The sequence below is a fragment of the Neovison vison genome, chromosome 11 (assembly GCF_020171115.1).
Source record: "Neovison vison isolate M4711 chromosome 11, ASM_NN_V1, whole genome shotgun sequence".
NCBI classification, from domain to species: domain Eukaryota; kingdom Metazoa; phylum Chordata; class Mammalia; order Carnivora; family Mustelidae; genus Neogale; species Neogale vison.
This window is the reverse complement of record NC_058101.1, coordinates 213,058,036-213,076,097: the sequence shown is the minus strand read 5'-3', so window position 1 is coordinate 213,076,097 and position 18,062 is coordinate 213,058,036. Positions and strand designations below refer to the sequence as shown.

At 45.2% G+C, this 18,062-nt stretch overlaps 1 protein-coding gene across 4 annotated transcripts; it reads right to left on the bottom strand.

The window, feature by feature from the left end:
- Nucleotides 1-353: 353 nt before the first annotated feature.
- LOC122890058 (microcephalin-like) lies at nucleotides 354-15,836 on the bottom strand. 4 transcript variants are annotated; one of them, XR_006381033.1, is made up of 5 exons: nucleotides 15,683-15,836; nucleotides 14,560-14,848; nucleotides 12,987-13,078; nucleotides 4,575-4,693; nucleotides 354-373 (listed from the first exon to the last, which is right to left on the bottom strand). XR_006381033.1 is itself a non-coding variant. In XM_044225753.1 (4 exons), exons 1-4 carry the CDS (start codon nucleotides 14,873-14,875, stop codon nucleotides 361-363), a joined length of 540 nt encoding a protein of 179 aa, XP_044081688.1. In that variant the 5' UTR covers nucleotides 14,876-15,091; the 3' UTR covers nucleotides 354-360. The 4 variants fall into 4 exon arrangements, 3 of the variants coding, with proteins under 3 accessions (XP_044081688.1, XP_044081687.1, XP_044081689.1); XM_044225753.1 differs by lacking the exon at nucleotides 15,683-15,836 and having other exon boundaries at nucleotides 14,560-15,091; XM_044225752.1 differs by lacking the exons at nucleotides 354-373; nucleotides 15,683-15,836 and adding an exon at nucleotides 3,834-3,997 and having other exon boundaries at nucleotides 14,560-15,091.
- Nucleotides 15,837-18,062: the final 2,226 nt, after the last annotated feature.

Sequence of the window (18,062 nt, the reverse complement as noted above, 5' to 3'; positions counted from 1 at the left end):
ACCAAATGGACTTAATGACAGAATGGAGTTGATGAAGAAAAGAGTCAATGAACTTGAAGGAGGATCAATGTGAAGAAAAATGACGACTGAAAAATAATGAACAAAAACGAGGGCATCGGGGATAAGTGGGACATTTCAAAGACCGTGTTAAACAGCAGGCATTTGAAAACTATGGGCCACAGGTCAACCTGGCTCCACACCTGGTTTTAAAATAAGCTTTTGGGGCACTTGGGTGGCTCAGTGGGTTAAGCCTCTGCCTTCAGCTCAGGTCATGATCTCAGGGTCCTGGGATGGAGTCCCGCATCGGGTTCTCTGCTCAGCAGGGAGCCTGCTTCCTCCTCTCTCTCTGCCTGCCTCTGTCTACTTGTGATCTCTGTCAAGTAAATAAATAAAATCTTAAAAAAAAAAGAGTGACAGAAATAGTAAACATATGGATGAATATGAGACTTTTTTTCTTAATTTACTTAAAACTTAAATTCATAACATACTGCATACATACAGACATAGTAATCAAAGGTTTAAATCTCTTTCTACATTCTTTCTGAAAACACACCCACTTGTACCTTAAAATCATTAGAACTCCTTCTGGTGTTGCTCCTGCTCTGTCCCCTTAAGTGACCACAGAAGGTAGGAAATCTGATAGTGGACACTTTAGGACTGTCTCTGGCTAAAGACACACGTGATAAATACCTCTGGAGAAGAGAATGTTCCCTGAAATCCTGACGTAAAGAAGTCATACTGCTGCTTTTTTAGAAACCTAGAGTAAATTGATGTGAAAGCAGCAAAGCAATATAGAGGCACAGACTCCGATAATGATGTATAAAACTGCTCTAAAAAAATGAAGTCCAGGACGCTTGGGGGGCTCAGTCGGATGAGCATCTAACTGCTGGTTTTGGCTGAGCTCGTGATCTCAGGGTCGTGAGAAGGAGCCCCACACTGGGCTCTGTGCTCAGTGAGGAGTGTGCTTGAGGATTCTCCCTCCTCCTCTCTCCCTCCCTCCCCTTGCTTGTGTGTGCCCACGCTTACTCTCGCCCGTGCTCTCTCTCTCGCTCACTCTCTCTCTCTCTCTCAAATAAAGAAATAAATAAATCTTTAAAAGAATTAAGTCCATTAATTTAAAAAAAAAAAACAACTAAGTAACAAGGCATGGCCATTCAACCCCACGTGACGAACTCTGACTTTTTCAAGTAACCTTCTACTTGACAATGTAGCACAATATGGGGGCTGCTGGAGTTGTAATCCCTGTGGCCCTGACCATTCATTACATCATGGCATTTTATTTCCCCCCTCCACTAAGTTATAAATTCTCTGAGGTGCTGTGTCTGTCGTATCTGTTCTAGTTTCTCTGGAGCACCTAGTATGTACTTGTTACTTTCGAACCAAGAACTACTTCCAGGTTAACTGGCCCTATAACAGACAGAATTCCTACCATGGATTCCATTTTCTCAGCATGTCCTCCATGATCTACATTTCAAGTATCACACTCTCCAACCACATTCTCCTGTCCTCCGAAACACAACCTCCTGTACCTCCCCAACAATTCCTCAATCCAACTAAGATTTATGGTCTGTTCATCAGACATTTCCACCATCCTTTGCTCCCTTCATAAGCCACCAGCCCCAGTCAAGCTTGGATTCCATGGTCCCTCATTATCCCCGCCTCCCAAATCCCTCCAAGTCCCTTTATGGGGGTTGCCTGGCAAAATCCAACGCTGGGTAAACCCGACTCTCCGCCTCCTTCTTGCTTGCAGGTTGCTGGATAAACAACTGTCCCGTTGCTGGGGGCCTCATGGTCAACTTATCACCATCCTCAGGTGAACCATTAGTCCCACCCTGATCCATCCACCTTCCCAAGCTCCTAGACAACTATTTCCTGTGTTTGTGTTCTCTTCAAACCTCCAATGCCTCTCATTCTCAGTTCACAGTCTTGCCTCCTCTCACTGAGAAAGCAGCATCAGGAAAGAAATTTCCGTAAGACCTGAAGCCACATTTACTCACTTAGCAGCTACTGTCCCCTAGACTCTGCATTCCCTCCTATCCTTGATCCCATATAACCCACCCTATATAACCTATAGGATACATAAGATTAACCTGTATCCTTTATAACCCATCGGCTTGTGGTTAGAGTCTATCCCCCTCAGCCCTTTTAATAACCCACTAGTATGAATAAATGTCTCCTCTTGCCTCATTAGCAAAAAAAATTTCCCTCTACTGGATCAGTTCTGTCAACATACAGAGATGCTGTCAGTTCTCTCATCTTAAACAGCATTTTCCACTCCACACCCCCCCCCAGGTACTGTCCCAGGTCTCTGTTCCCCACTGGAGTAGTCTCCATGGACTATTTCCCTACTTCTATTTGAACAAGTCTTGTTCCCATTAATCTGCTAAAACTGCTAGTTAAGACACTACCTTGCTAATTCCAATGGTAACCTCTTAGATCTGACTTTACTCAACCTGTTGGCCACAGCTGATCCCCTCCCTGAAAGCTTTCTTCACCTGACTCTAGAATCCCATCCTCACTGGTTTTCCTCCTCAACACCCAACACTAGAATGCTCAACCTCAAAACTACCCCCTTCCCTATCTATACTCACCAAGAGGTGACATTCAGATTTACGGCTTAAAATAACATCTGTATAAGGAGACTCCAACATGTTTATCTGCAATCTCTTCAAGGAGCTCCACACTTCTAGATCTAACTGCCTACCTGACACCTCCACATGGGTGCCCAATAAATCCCCCCCAATTCGGTACATCCAAATGGAACTCATGATCTCCCCTCCAAACCTGGTACTTCTGAAGCCTTCCCAATCTCAGGAAATGGCAAACCCATCCTTCTGTTTCCTCAGGCCGACATCTCACAGTCATCCGTGAGTCCTCCCCTTCTCGACAAACTCACAGCCCAATCTTCAGGAGATCTAGTCTGGCACTACCTTCAAAAATACACGCTGAGGGGCGCCTGGGTGGCTCAGTGGGTTAAAGCCTCTGCCTTCGGCTCAGGTCATGATCCCAGGGTCCTGGGATCGAGTCCTGCATCAGGCTCTCTGCTCAGCGGGGAGCCTGCTTCCTTTCTTCTCTCTCTGCCTGCCTCTCTGCCTGTTTGTGATCTCTCTCTGTCAAATAAATAAATAAAATCTTTAAAAAAAAAATACACGCTGAACCTGACCATTTTCATGACCACATTACTGCCACTCTAGTGCCAGCAACATCTCTAGGCTCTTCCTTTGCCTCTTTTCCCATACACATCTCTTCTGAATCACACTCCACAAGGCCCCCATATAATCTGATGCCCCACTATCCATCACTGGCCTCAATCTCCTCCAATGCTTCCCCTTGACTACACCTGCTATGGGCTCAATTATGTCCCCCATAAAACTCACATGAAGTCTTAACCCCAAGTAAGTAAGGATGTGACTGTACAGTTCACTCCCGAACAACGTGGGCTCTAGGGACACTAACTTCTCCCCTTATGCAATTAAAAATCCACATGTAAGGGGCACCTGGGTGGCTCAGTGGGTTAAGCTGCTGCCTTCGGCTCAGGTCATGATCTCAGGGTCCTGGGATCGAGTCCCGCATCGGGCTCTCTGCTCAGCAGGGAGCCTGCTTCCTCCTCTCTCTCTCTCTGCCTGCCTCTCTGCCTACTTGTGGTCTCTCTCTGCCAAATAAATAAATAAAATCTTTTTTTAAAAAAAAATCCACATGTAACTTTTGGCTCCTCCAAACGTAACTAGTAGCCTACTGCTGACCAGAAGCCTTACCAATAACAAGCAATTAACATGTATTCTGTATGTTTTATGTATTACATATAGTATTCTTAAAATATCTTAATTTTTTCAATATTTCAAGGCTGCACAGTTTATCTGTAAGTTTTTTTCATGTTGTCACACATCTCTAAAAAATTTTCCAATGTTCTTATTGAAAAACAATCCATATAGAAGTGGACCTCCGCAGTTCAAATCCTTTTTTTTTTCCAAGTGTCAACTACATTTGGCGATCTGACCTTGAAAGAGATAATTAAGGTTAAATAAGGCCACAGGGGTTGGCCCTCAGCCAATACAACTGGTGTCCTTACAAGAAGAGGAGATGAGGACCCCCACGCAGAAAGCAGGTGAAGACCTAAAAAGGACAGCCATCTGTATGCCAAGGACAGAGGCCTCAGAAGAATCAACCCTGCCCACTCTTGGATGGAGGATTTTTGGCCTCCAGAACTGGGAGAAATCAATGCTGGTAGTTTAAGCCTGTGGTACTTCAACTGTGGCAGCCGGGCAGATTATCATCTGCTTCACCCCTGACGGTTTCATTCACCTCCTGGCGGTTTCAGGAACACACCAGGCGTAGGTGTCTTAGGGCCCGTGCAGTCACCTTCCCTCTAGGCAGGGTTGAGGGTTATACCAGGTCCACCTTCCGCTGTCTGAAACCAAGGCCTGAGGACATTAAATGACTTGCCCAAATAAGAGGCAAAGAAAAGACAAAAATCACATTTTATCTGGTTCTGTGACGTATGACAAACAGCTCCACACTCGACCAATACTAGATACTTACAGAAAAAAAAAAAAAGAAAGAAAGAAACCACTTACTTTTCGACCCAGAGCACTGAAACGAGCTTCACACCTCTCTTCTGTGCTTTGTCCCAAGTGCTCTGGTATCCGTCTTTGAACACAACGTGAGTTACTTGTTTGTTAAAAGTTTTTGAAACCTGTAGGAAAAAAGGCAGAAAACACAATGTAAATTACCATTTAAGAACAATTTCATAATTAATCAAAAAGGATACTTTATTCAATATTTGCCAAAAGGAAAACATCTAAAACCCCTACCCCAGCAATTCCATTTCTCAAAATCTGTCACAGAGAACTATGCTACCAAAGGGATAACGCCGCTTAGAAAACAGATCTGCTCCAGTTAGGATGCTATGTTACACACATGTTCATCTCTGCGCCCTCACAAGAAAGCCTGACTTAGAAAGAGCTCTACAGGGACCCCTGGGTGGCTCAGTGGGTTAAGCCACTGCCTTCAGCTCAGGTCATGATCCCAGCATCCTGGGATCAAGTCCCACATCAGGCTCCTTGCTCTGCAGGGAGGCTGCATCTCTCGCTGCTTCTGCCTGCCACTATGCCTGCCTGTGTGTTCTCTCTCTCTCTCTCTCTGACAATTAAATAAATAAATCTTAAAAAAAAAAAAAAAGAGCTCTACAAGGATAAAATGAGAGGTGATGCGGACAGGAGCTGGCAATGCCTTTTTAGTAGAGGAGAGAATGGAAGCTAAGTCAAATACTCAAGGACATTTAAGACTTCTACATCAGACATAAAATAAAACTCACAGGAAACAATACAGGGAATACTTATGTAATTAACATTAAAAGCATTTAATGTATTTGAAAGAAAATAACATTCATTTAAATCTGCAGAAGATACTGTGTTCAAGAAAGAATATCTAAGATGCGGGGATCAGAGAACTAAAGAGCTCTTGGAAATTAAAAATATGATGACATAAGTAAAAAGAAGTCTATAGAAACGCTGGACACTAATAAAGTTGAGAAATTCTTCCCAAAGGACAACAAAAAGACAAGGAGATGATGCAATAGAAGATCAAGATATGAACATCAGCTCACTATCAGGAGAACCAAGAGCTAAGTAATAACAGTTGAAGAAATACAGGAATAGAGAAAATGGAAAAGAAGTAATTCAAGAAAAATTTCTCAAATTAAAGGGCATGTGTTCTAGATCAAAAGAACCCCCCAAAGGCCCAGCATGAGAATGAAAACAGAACCATATTAAGTATATCACTGTGAAATTCCAGTAGAGCTGGAGTAGAGAAAGATTTGACTTTAAAAGAGAGGGTAAAGAAGTGGAGGTGAAGATAAATCACACTCAACAGTGAGAAACTACAATGGCATCAGACTTCCCAACAGCAACATGGAAGTCAGAAAACAATGGAGAAGTGCTTTCAAGGAAAAATAATATACACTTAGCATTTTACAGCCAACTAAAGTACCAGTCAAAGGTAAAGAAAGGTATAATAAAGGCATGTTCAAACTCATGGTGTCCAAAAATTTACCTTTTATATGTCATCTGTCCAGAAGTGGAAATGGTCCAGTACATAATTGTTTTAACAATATTTAATTTTGTCGAAGTAATATATGTATACTGTTTGGAAATAAAAAGGTAAACACTAGGGGCGCCTGGGTGGCTCAGTGGGTTAAAGCCTCTGCCTTTGGCTCAGGTCATGATCCCAGGGTCATGGGATCTAGCCCCACATCGGGCTCTCTGCTCAGCAGGGAGCCTGCTTCCCCCTCTCTCTCTGCCTGCCTCCCTGCCTACTTGTGATCTCTGTCTGTCAAATAAATAAATAAAATTAAAAAAAAAAAAAGGTAAACACTAAAACAAACATCTGAAAAAGGCTGTCTTAGAAAAACAGAATGAGAAGTGTAGAGCAAAGGATTGCTAGTTTCCCCTTGGTTGTACTAGGAACCTCATGGCACTGCACATTTGCCCTTGTAAGCAACACGTATGTATTGCTTTGATGAAATATAAATACGTATCTCTTTGTCTACCTACCTACCTATCTACCTACCTACCAGAAGGCCCCGGAGAGCTATTGAGACAGTAAGGGATTATTATTGAGCCAAGACTCTAGCTACACAACTGACACAACCAGACAGAGGAGTCTAGCATTCAGGGTCATGTTTTCCCTACAGTTTTTGTCTTATTTAGCAAACAATGGGTAGCACTTCTAAATACCTGAGGACAAGAGGGGCAAAAATTGGACTGCCAGCTTCAGAATGGGAGAAGAGTCTGGCAAAACCCTCATATCTTGTATGGGCACCCGAAGGGCTCATCCAGGAGTAAGGGTAAACCACAGTCATATTGGCCCTCACAGGTCTGCAGTCCAGTTTTTAAGTCATATCCAACCCTGCAACTGGATGAAGATAGTCCTGGAATATGAGCACTAAAAAGACTGAAGCAAATATGAATCTCTTCTGAAGAAAGAGACTACAATTCCGGGTCTCAAATTAATTCCAAACTATTTTACATACACACAATACTCAACCAGAAGAAACAACAACAACAAACAAAACACCAAGCTTATCTAGAGATGAGACAAGAACATAAACCACTAGATAAATCAAAAAGTAAAAGTAGACCTAGATATTGCAATCTACCCGACAAAGCCTTAGGGAATACAGCTAAAACCCAGCTTGGGGAAAGATGTAGAACCTAGAAGGCTGTCAAGAGTCTAACTACGCTAGTCCAAGGTACCGCTGCCTTGGCATACAGTTTTTTGGCCAAGCATTCTGCAGGAGTCTTAAACCAACACCAACCCTTCATGCAAGCACATAACGTAGATAATAGCCCCCAGACTTATGAGCAAATGTCATTTCCCCAATGGCCCTTTGAGAAACCAACTCCTCTGCCTTCAAGGTCTTTTCCCTTGTGTGCCTCTTAGACAAGGCTCTGTAACTACCAACACCTCATTCTTTGGCTTGAATTGATTAACCCAGTCCTAGACTAGGAAGCTGAAAGCATTCTAGCCATGGACTCTAGTAAAGACCTATGGCTCAGGTCCTGCCATTCTCTCTGGCTGTTTCCTTGTGTGGCTCCTCAAGGGTTCATGGCATCAGGCACCTCCTCCAAGGCATGTAATAAACTTGTTTCAATTCCCTGATGTGTGCTGTCTCACTGCTGCTATTCAGCATCCTGGGTTCCACCTGACAAATGTTCATCTAACAACATCACAACAAACGCGGATACAAAGAGTAAGGAGGCTAAATGTCAAAGCGCCCATCTTGAAGAGCTGGAAAAAGAACAGCTAATCAAAACCAAAGAGTGAATTAGAGGATTATAAAAATGAGGCCAGAATTAATAAAAAAAGAAAAGGAGGGGGCACCTGGGTGGCTCAGTGAGTTGAGCCTCTGCCTTCGGCTCGGGTCATGATCCCAGGGTCCTGGGATCGAGCCCGGCATCGGGCTCTCTACTCTGCAGGGGGCCTGCTTCCTCCTCTCTCTCTGCCTGCCTCTCTGCCTACTTGTGATCTCTATCAGATAAATAAAGAAAAATCTTTAAAAAAAAAAAAGAAAAAGAAAAAGAAAAGGAGGATCAAGAACACCAAAAGTTGGTTCTTTGGAAAAACTAATAAAATCAACAAAACCCAAGTACATTTTATAAGGAAAATAAGAGAAAAGACACAAATAACCAGTATCAATATGAAGGATGTCATCGCGATAGACTGTGAAGATATTAACAAATTCAAACAGGATATTATGAATAGCTTTGATCCAAGAAATTTGAAAATTTAGAGAAATGAATATATTTCTTTAAAAAAACTGCTTTCTAAAAGCATTCATAATAGAAAAAAATGCACACCCTGTAATTTTCAAACAGTTGAAAAACTGTAACAAAAAGGTTTTTTGGGGTTTTTTTCATATTTTTATTTATTTTTTAAATTTCTTTTCAGTGTTCCAGAATTCACTGTTTATGCACCACACCCAGTGCTCCATGCAATAGGTGCCCCCACAATACCCACCACCAGGCTCACCCAACCTCCCCCCCTTCTCCCCTCCAAAACCCTCAGTTAGTTCCTCAGAATCCACAGTCTCTCATGGTTTTTCAAAAATCAACAAAGAGGAGTGCCTGGGTGGCTCAGTGGGTTAAGCCGCTGCCTTCAGCTCAGGTCATGATCTCAGGGTCCTGGGATCAAGCCCCACATCAGGCTCTCTGCTCAGCAGGGAGCCTGCTTCCTCCTTTCTCTCCGCCTGCCTCTCTGCCTACTTGTGATCTCCGTCTGTCAAATAAATAAATAAAATCTTAAAAAAAAATCAACAAAGAAAGCTCAAGGACTAGTTGGCTTCATTGGCAAATTACACCAAAAGTTTGAGAGAGAAATAATGACAATCATATACAAACTTAGAATAAAAGAGAAAGAGTCGCAATTCTGCACCTTGTTTTATGAAACCAGCCAATCTTTAGTACTGAACCATATTACAGCACAACAGGAACAGAAAAGGACAAGCCAGTATTGGTATCACTCTTTGAAATATTTGCAGGGGAAAAAGAAAAAACAAAACACCAGCAAACTGTTATCAACAAATAATAAAAATGATAATGCTTTCCCATCACTTGAGTTTATTCCAGGACTGCAAAGTTAGTTAATGATAAAATAAATAGTTACTGGGGCGCCTGGGTGGCTCAGTGGGTTAAGCCACTGCCTTCGGCTCAGGTCATGATCTCAGGGTCCTGGGATCGAGCCCCGCATCGGGCTCTCTGCTCGGCAGGGAGCCTGCTTCCCTCTTTCTCTCTCTCCGCCTGCCTCTCCGTCTGCTTATGATTTCTCTCTGTCAAATAAATAAATAAAATCTTAAAAAAAATAAAAACAAAACAAAAAAATAAATAGTTACTCACTATGTTAACAAAGTAAAAGAAAAAAAACCTTATGATCATCTCCATTATATGCAGAAAACACAACTGAGGACATTAAAAAGTTAATTCATGAAGAAAACTCTCAGCAAATTAGGATCTGAAAGTTGGTTAAAAAAAATTTTTTTTTTAAATTAGGCATATGATCTTATACATGTAATCTAAAAAACAAAACAGACTCATAAAAAACTGGTGGGTACCAGAGGGGACAGGAGTGATGGACAAAATATGTGAAGATTAGAAAAGCTATGAACTTCCAGTTTTAAGCCATACAGATGGAAAGTACACCATAGGGAATATAATCAAGGATATTAAAATAACTTTGGTAACAGATCAGAACTAGACTTATCCTGGTGATCATTTCATAGCGTACATAAATGTGGAATCACTATGTTCTAAACCTGAAATGAATACAATATTGTATGTCAACTATGCTCCAATTTTAAAAACAAAACAAAAAAACTGCGTTAGGTGAAAATGTAAAGTTTTCCCTTGAGCAGAGGAACCACACAAAATAAGTGTGCTCTATTCAACATGGGCCCTCACCAGGGCAGTATGTCCAGAAAAAGAAATAGAAAGGTTACAATTAGAAAACAGACTGTCTATGCACATAATATTCAATTGTGTACATTTATAAGTCCCAAAAATACCATATCCATGAGTTTGCTAAGTCTTCTGGACACAAGGTAGATTTGAAAAAATTATTTCTAGATACCGGTAATAAATTAGAAAAAGTAATTTAAAAGATACCATTTATAATACCATGAAAAATGACCAAGAAAATTATAAAACATTACTGAAAGAAATTAAAGAAAGCATATAGGTTCATGGGTTGGAAGACTCCGTTTTGTAAAAACGTCAGTTATCTCCATACTTTGGATCTACTCCATACTTTGGATCTACTCCATACTTTGGATCTACTCCACACTTTGGATCTACTCTACACTTTGGATCTACTTCACACTTTGGATCTACTCCATACTTTGGATCTACTCCATACTTTGGATCTCCATACATTCGGATCTACTTTTATCAATCCAATCCCATTCAAAATTTTTAAAAGCTGAGAAACTGATTCTAAAATATATTTGGAAATGCAAAAGGCAAAGAACAGCCAGGACACCTTGAAGGAAAAACAAGGAGACTTAGGAAGATTCATTATAAGCAGCAATTATGACTGTGGTCTGTCATGAGAACAGATAATGCAGATATTGAAACATCCAGTTACCTGACCGATGACAAGCAAAGTCATTACTTCAGAGATGGAGTAAAGGATGGTCTTTTCAATAAATGGTGCTAAGATAAAAGACTATTCACAGGGGGAAAAAAATGAAACTATTTCACATCATATATAAAAATTAATTCCAGATATATAGTAAATCTAGATGTGAAAGGCAAAATGATAAAGCTTCTGGCAATAAAGGGAGAAATCTTCATAATCTTGGTACAGGCACAGTTGCTTTGTTTTTGTTTTTAAACAAAAGCTCACCATAAAGAAATAAAGTATATTCCATTTATCAACAAAAGATACCATAAAGATGAAAAGACAAGCTACAGAGTTAGAAAATCTTGCAATTCACATGGCCAACAATGAGAGCGGGAATGCTTACCAATCAAGAATAGAAGGAAAAACCCAATGTAAATATGAGCTGGAGTCTTGAACAGGCTCCTCAAAATAAATATATGAAAACACGAAGGAAAATACAATTTCAAACCATGATGACGTGCTCCCAGAAACGCACCAAAGGGCTGAAAATAAAGACAAAACTAAGTACAAATAGCAGTAGGGATCTCATCCACTGGCTGAAATGCACACAGTTTTCTGCAATGGTTGAATCCATTAGGAACCACTGCGAATCTTCTCAGATGTGATAATGGTCTTTTTATTACACAAGAAAATTCCTTGTTCTTAGAGGTTACACACTGAACCAGTTTAGGGACAAATTTTATCTGTGACTCCCTTTCAAACAGTTTAGGAAAAGAAACACACATGCGTGTAAATCTGCTATACAGAAGAGATGAAGACGAAGCAAGTACCTTAAGATGTTAACAATTACTGGGTCTCTGTGTTCCTTTTTATTTGAAAATTTTCTCAATTAAAGGTAAAAAGCAAAAAGATCCAAGAGATCGAAGATCTTAATACTAAGATACAATAGTCTTAAAGGCCATTCTGTAAAAAAAAAAAAAAAAACTCAAAAACAAACAAAAAAGGCCCTTCTGTCAGCTCCCACACCCCATGGCCTTTTTCTCAGCCAGTGTACCTTGTCTTTTCGCCCAAGTAGGTAGCAGGCATCAAAACAAGGAAACACCCTCTGGTTCCTAAGTTCCAACGGATCGGAAAAGAAGGGGTCTTCTCAGGTTCACGAGGGCGCCCTATCCCTACATGCTCAATACTCTCCACTCCGGTCTGCGCTGCCCGTCAGGGGAGGGCCTAGCAGGAGTCAGGCAAGATTTCGGGGCACCCTCTCTGCCCACGGCTCAATGCCCCTTCCTGTTTTATAGCCTGGATGCCGCTCCCGCCTCACCCTCAACTCTGGCCCTGCCTTCACCCAGCCTGCCGTGCCCCCCGCATCCCCCAACACCCGCACACGTGACTCCACTTCGCTCACAGCTCAAGAGTCTGAGAGCAGCCCGTGTCCACCACCTCCATTCCTCGTACCGCACTCACTTCTGGGCTCATGGCCAGTCCTGTCACCCCGTCCCTGAGAACTACACTCAACCACAACCTTACAGTTTTCAAACCCAAAGTACACTTGCCAGTCTCCACTTGTCTGAAGATTCTGCATTGCTTTATTTTATTTTTTAAGATTTTATTTATTTGACAGAGGGAGAGAGATCACAAGCAGGCAGAGAGGCAGGCAGAGAGAGAGGGGGAAGCAGGCCTCCCACTGAGCAGAGAGCCAGATATGGGGCCGGATCCCAGGACCCGGAGACCATGACCCCGGCCAAAGGCAGAGGCTTCAACCCACTGAGCCACCCAGGCGCCACCTGCATTGCTTCGAAGTACATGCCTCCTCTGACTTCCAGACTTAGTCTTCCAGAATCTCCTGGAATTCCTCCTTTGTGCCTAGGCTCCCTGCTCCCATCACCTGCCCTTCAAATACTAAATAGGCTCCCCCTTCACCCCCTTTCATTCTAACCACCTGAGTCATTCCCACAACAGTGGTTTCACCTGACCCACAGGGTCTCGACCCCTACAATATTATCTCCAGCCTCGACTAACTCAAATTCCAGATCTGTGTATCTAATTGTCCGTCGGAGGTTTTCAGTGTGCTCACATTCACAATCTTGTCCTTAAAAACCTTTCCTTTTCCTGTATTTCTCACTTTGGTCAACAGCATCCTGCATCCAACTAACCAGTGTCAGAATCCACATTTCTAGGCTCGTCTTAGAACCAACTGTTCTCAATTTTTTCTGCATCATGGTTCACCCCTCCCCCACCACGCCGCTCACCCACTGTCTTCCTTGTTCTTCACCGGGAAGGTTCTACATACTAATTCCCAAAATGAGAAAAGACAAGCATTTCTCATCAGGTATCAGAGACTGCCGTATGGAGCAATGGTAAAATTAATTTCTTACCTTTGCCCCCATATCCACAAGTTGGTCTGTAAATGTCTTGGAATAATTTTCTGTCCCATTCACCGACCAGACTTCAACATATGCCACTACATCTGAAAATAAACAAGATACCAGCATGAAAAATATCTGAAATTCTAGCAACTCTCCCCAAGGAGTTCAATAGATGTTTATCCTGTTCTATTTACATTAAAAAGTAAATTCAAAGCTGCTTCTATCGAAAGCCTCTTCAAAATAGCATTAGTGCCATTAAGGTTGTTAAAGCTCCAAGCAAAGAACAACTTCATTAATACACACACTAAGAGGCTTAACGGTTTTTTTTTTCTATTTATTTATTTTCAGCATAACAGTATTCATTGTTTTTGCACCACACCCTGTGCTCCATGCAAGCCGTGCCCTCTATAATACCCACCACCTGGTACCCCGACCTCCCACCCCCGCCCCTTCAAACCCCTCAGATTGTTTGTCAGAGTCCATAGTCTCTCACGGTTCACCTCCGCTTCCAATTTCCCCCAACTCCCTTCTCCTCTCTAACGCCCCTTGTCCTCCATGCTATTTGTTATGCTCCACAAATAAGTGAATCCATATGATAACTGACTCTCTCTGCTTCACTTATTTAACCTTCTTAACCCTGGAAGCCCTCTTCCCAAATTCCTAAACTAGGCTAGACTTTCCTGGTAAAGAATATGTTTTGTGTAAAGGACCATACAGCCACTTAACTTCTTGTACGGGGGACAGACAGGCCCCCCCACCCCACAGGGATGGAGAGGGTACTGGGCTCAGAGACAGCCCCCACCCCCTCAGAGGCAGTGACAACCCTACCACACTTCCCACAGGGACACCCCACAGGGACAGGGAAGGTAGTGGACTCAGAAACACCCCCCACAAAACCCCACAGGGACTGACAACCTCCCCCACTCCCCACAGGGGCGGTGACAGACACCCCCATACCCCCAGAGACTGGACTTCAGGACAGCCCTCCACACCGGACAGGCACTGGACGGGACTCCGGGACAGCCCCCCACACCCCACAGGGACGGTGACAGCCCCCCACATCCCACAGGGACGGTGACAGTCCCCCATACCCCACAGGGACGGTGACAGCCCCCCACACCCCACAGGGACGGTGACAGCCCCCCACACCCCACAGGGACGGTGACAGTCCCCCATACCCCACAGGGACTGGGCTGGACCCAGGGACAGCTCCCCCACACACCCCACAGGGACAGTGACAACACCGCACGGGGGTGGGGGGACGAGTCTTCCTCCACATCCACACGCTGCCCGGGCAGACTTCCTGAAGACCAAGCTCCCCCACCACGCGCCTAGCGAGCCCACTCCGCGCACTCACGGAGTCCTGGGCGCAGGCCCTCATGCCGGCCAGTGGCCGCCGACTCAACTCTCAGAGTGCAGGAAGTCCCCTCACCTTTCAAAACCTGGCGCCCTGGGGTCACGGGAGCCGCCATGAGAGACCTTACGATGCGCACCGGTTTCACCGCTCCAAGGCGGGCGTGCCAGGAGTAGGTGACACTGAGCATGCGCCAGAGCTGACGCGAGCGCAGGCGCGCGCCCTTACCTTCCAGCTCCACGGAAATCCGCTCATCCACGTTTTCTAACAGCCCAAGGAGAGTGGGAGAAAAAAATGTGACCGCCTCTGCTTGCCTTAAAGGGGCCGCGAGGGTTTTCCCTGCGCCCGGTCTCTGCTCGCCTCCAGTCTGACAGCGCTGATCAGCGTTCTCCCCGCGAGTATGATCTGTCTGCTGGGGAATTAGGACTTCGGGTGTCCCAGAAAACCCAATCAAGCCCTTCCGTTTCCGTAAGGACACTCGGAAGCCTCCTGGAGCCTCGCTTGGCCCACCTAGGACCTGCGGGAGGGGGAGGGGCGCCGTCATAGTTCGCAGCCCCTAAGGGTCTCCAACCGCGCGGTATCTGTCGGTCCCAGAGCACCGGGTCCCCGGGCGCCGCCCAGTCGACAGCGCTAGGTGTTACCGCTCGGAAGGCTGGACCACTGCCTTCTCTGTCCCTGAGAGCGCCTGCGGGGAGGGCGGGCACCCCTGGAGACCCCGGGCTTCAGATTCCCGCTCGGGGGCGGCGGGGGGGACACTGGACCTCAGATCCCGCCGGAGGGAAAAGGAGGAGCCAGGTCTCAGACACCGCTGAAGGGACCCCAGGTCTCCGACCCCACTGGGGGCACCCTGGACCTCAGATTCCGCGGGGGGGAAAGGGAGGAGCCAGGTCTCAGGCACCGCTGGGGGGACCCCAGGTCTCCGACCCCACTGGGGGGACCTGGACCTCAGATCCCGCGGGGGGGACCCCGGACCTCAGATCCCCGCTGTAGGGGGGGGTACCCTGGGCCTCAGATCCCGCGGGGGAGAAGGGAGGAGCCCGGTCTCAGACCCCGCTGGGGGGGACCCCAGGTCTCCGACCCCACTGGGGGGACCCCGGACTTCAGATCCCCTCTGGGGGTGGGGACCCTGGACCTCAGATCCCGCGGGGGAGAAGAGAGGAGCCAGGTGTCAGACCCTACGGGGGCGGCCCGGGCCTCAGATCCCCGCTGGGGAGATACCCAGGGCGTCAGATCCTGCAGTGGGAGAGCGGGGACCCCGGTCTCAGACCCCACTGGGGGAACCCGGGACCTCAGATCCCCGCTGGGAGGACACCCCGGACCTCAGATTCCCGCTGGAGGGGGGACCCCGGACCTCAGATCCCGCGGGGGGAAAGGATCCAGGTCTCCGACCCCGCTGGGGAGACCCCGGACTTCAGGTCCCATGGGGCGACCCTGGACTTCTTTCCGGCTGGGGGCGGCGGGGCGGGGACAGCAGCTGACAGCAGCTGTGGGGGTCCCGCGCTGGGCTGTCTCACTCGAGCTTTGCCGCCCGCAAATCCCGGAGCGGAAGAATCCGGGCGGGAGCTGGCGAACCTGGCCGGAAGCTCTTGGGATCCGCTTTAGGAAACAGCCCTGCGGGAGCGCCGCTCACCCTGCGGGGGATTCAAACCTCCCGCCCGCGGAGCCCCGCCCTCGCCTGCAAGTCCCGCCCCCGGGCTGCACGGGCTTGTCCTGCGCGAAGCGGCTAGCCAAGGCGGGGCTGCGCGAGTTCCCGGGGTTCCTGGAGAGGACGGTTTTTAAGGCAGGGAAGGTCTTGTTTGGCTGCTGATAAAAACCGTTTAATCTCCCTGAAACGCCGAATCCGTTGAAGGATCCATGCCCTCTGTATTAAAGGATGAGCCACCGAATGTATAAAAGCCTTCCTTTCCAATGATTTCAGTGCCGTCCGTGTCTTCTGTTGTCTAAAATATTCCATTCCCAGACAGAATGAGAAGCACAAATTAAGGGAATCCCTTGTAACCGAATGGTTAAAATACAGGCTGCATTACGAAATCAGTCTGGACCTGGAGTTTGGAGACTGGCATCAGCCACTAACCAGATCTGAGATAATGACGAGTTACTAAAACTTTGCAAGCTTTTTCCTGTTGGAAAAAAAAAAAAGCAATCCTTAATAATAGTAGAAATAATAGCTGACGTTTGTTGAGCACTTTATCATAGACTTTAGATGTATTATCGAAGTTCATCTTACCTATGAGGTGAGTGTTGGTATTACAATTTACAAAGCACTTGTGTACATCTATGTATTTCCTCCTAGACGCTCATTAACATTCTGTATTTTTTAATGTGTTTATTATATCCTGGAGACCAACGGGGACTCATTCTCTGCCTCTCCCCCTCCATCTCCTTTACAATTAAAAAAACTTCCTGTTATTCCCTACTTCAGATCACTTGATGCTCAGGAAGGCCCTGCTAGAAAAAGTAAGCAGGGGCACCTGGATGGCTCAGTCCTTAAGTTTACAACTCTTTGATTTGCGTGCAGGTCATGATGTCAGGATTGAGATGCAGGGAGCCTGCACCAGCCCACTGCTCAGCTGGAAGCCTGCTTAAGATTAAGACTCTCATAGGCGAGTGTGCTCTCTCTCTAAAATATTTTTTTTTAATTTACAAAAACAATATAATCCCATTTATAAGCATAAAAAATACAGCCAAGAGAGGTACCTGAGGTGACATAGCCAGGAACTGGTGGTTTGGGTTGGAACTGGAAACCATACACTTACCGTTTTTTTAACTAAATACAGCGGCAGGGTGTATGTATGAGAATACGGACTATTATCTACCACACGGTGGTTCTGAAGAATTACCTTGGCCATACACAGTCCCCAAACCCCACTTCCTAGACTCAAATCTCTGATTGGTAATTATATCATCACAAACTGTTGACCTAACAAATTCTGAGGAAATGGTTAACACCCTTTTTGGGGTAGAGTAGGCTTAGCTCGTTATTGAAGATAAAGCCTTTGTCTCACCAAGTAAGTGATTTAGAATCCAGTAATGATGCAATAACGAATCACTACCTTTGCCTTGTACTAAAGGTGGTATAAAAGCTCAGTATCTGATAGTCTCAGTTTTAAGGTCACAGATACTAGCTCCTCTTTCCTCTAGAAATGTTACAGTTTTCGGTTTTATATTTCAGTTTCGGATCTATTTTGAGTCAATTTTTGTATGTGGTAGAAATATGGACCTAAGATCATTCTTTGCATATAGATATCCAAATGTTCCAGCATCCTTTTTTTTTAAAGATTGTATTTATTTATTTGACAGACAGAGATCACAAGTAGGCAGAGAAACAGGCTCCCTGCTGAGCAGAGAGCCCGACCTGGGGCTCTATCCCAGGACCCTGGGATCATGACCCCAGCCGAAGGCAGAGGCTTTAACCCACTGAGCCACCCAGGTGCCCCCCAGCACTATTTTTTGATAAGCTTGTTGTCTGCTGCATTCATGCCTTTGTATCTTGGTCAAAATCTGTTGTGCACTGATGTGTGGCTTATTTTTGGAGTTCCCATCGGTTCCATTAAGCTATTTGTCTATCTTTATACCAACATTGTACTGTTTTGATTGCTGAAGATTTGTAAATATTTGTAAAATCATGTAATGTAAGCCCCCCCAAAAAACTATTCTTATTCAAAACTGTTGTACATATTCTAGATCTTTTGTATTTTTATATGAATCTTAAAATCATCTTGTCATTTTCT

What these genes read in the sequence shown, in the direction of transcription:
- LOC122890058 (XM_044225752.1), bottom strand. Translation starts at nt 14,875, where the DNA reads ATGACGGCGCCCCTCCCCCTCCCGCAGGTCCTAGGTGGGCCAAGCGAG. An exon ending in GATTTCCGTGGAGCTGGAAG is followed by an intron (nt 13,079 to 14,559) that starts GTAAGGGCGCGC and finishes GTTTATTTTCAG; the next exon opens with ATGTAGTGGCATATGTTGAA. An exon ending in TTGTGGATATGGGGGCAAAG is followed by an intron (nt 4,694 to 12,986) that starts GTAAGAAATTAA and finishes TTTTTCCTACAG; the next exon opens with GTTTCAAAAACTTTTAACAA.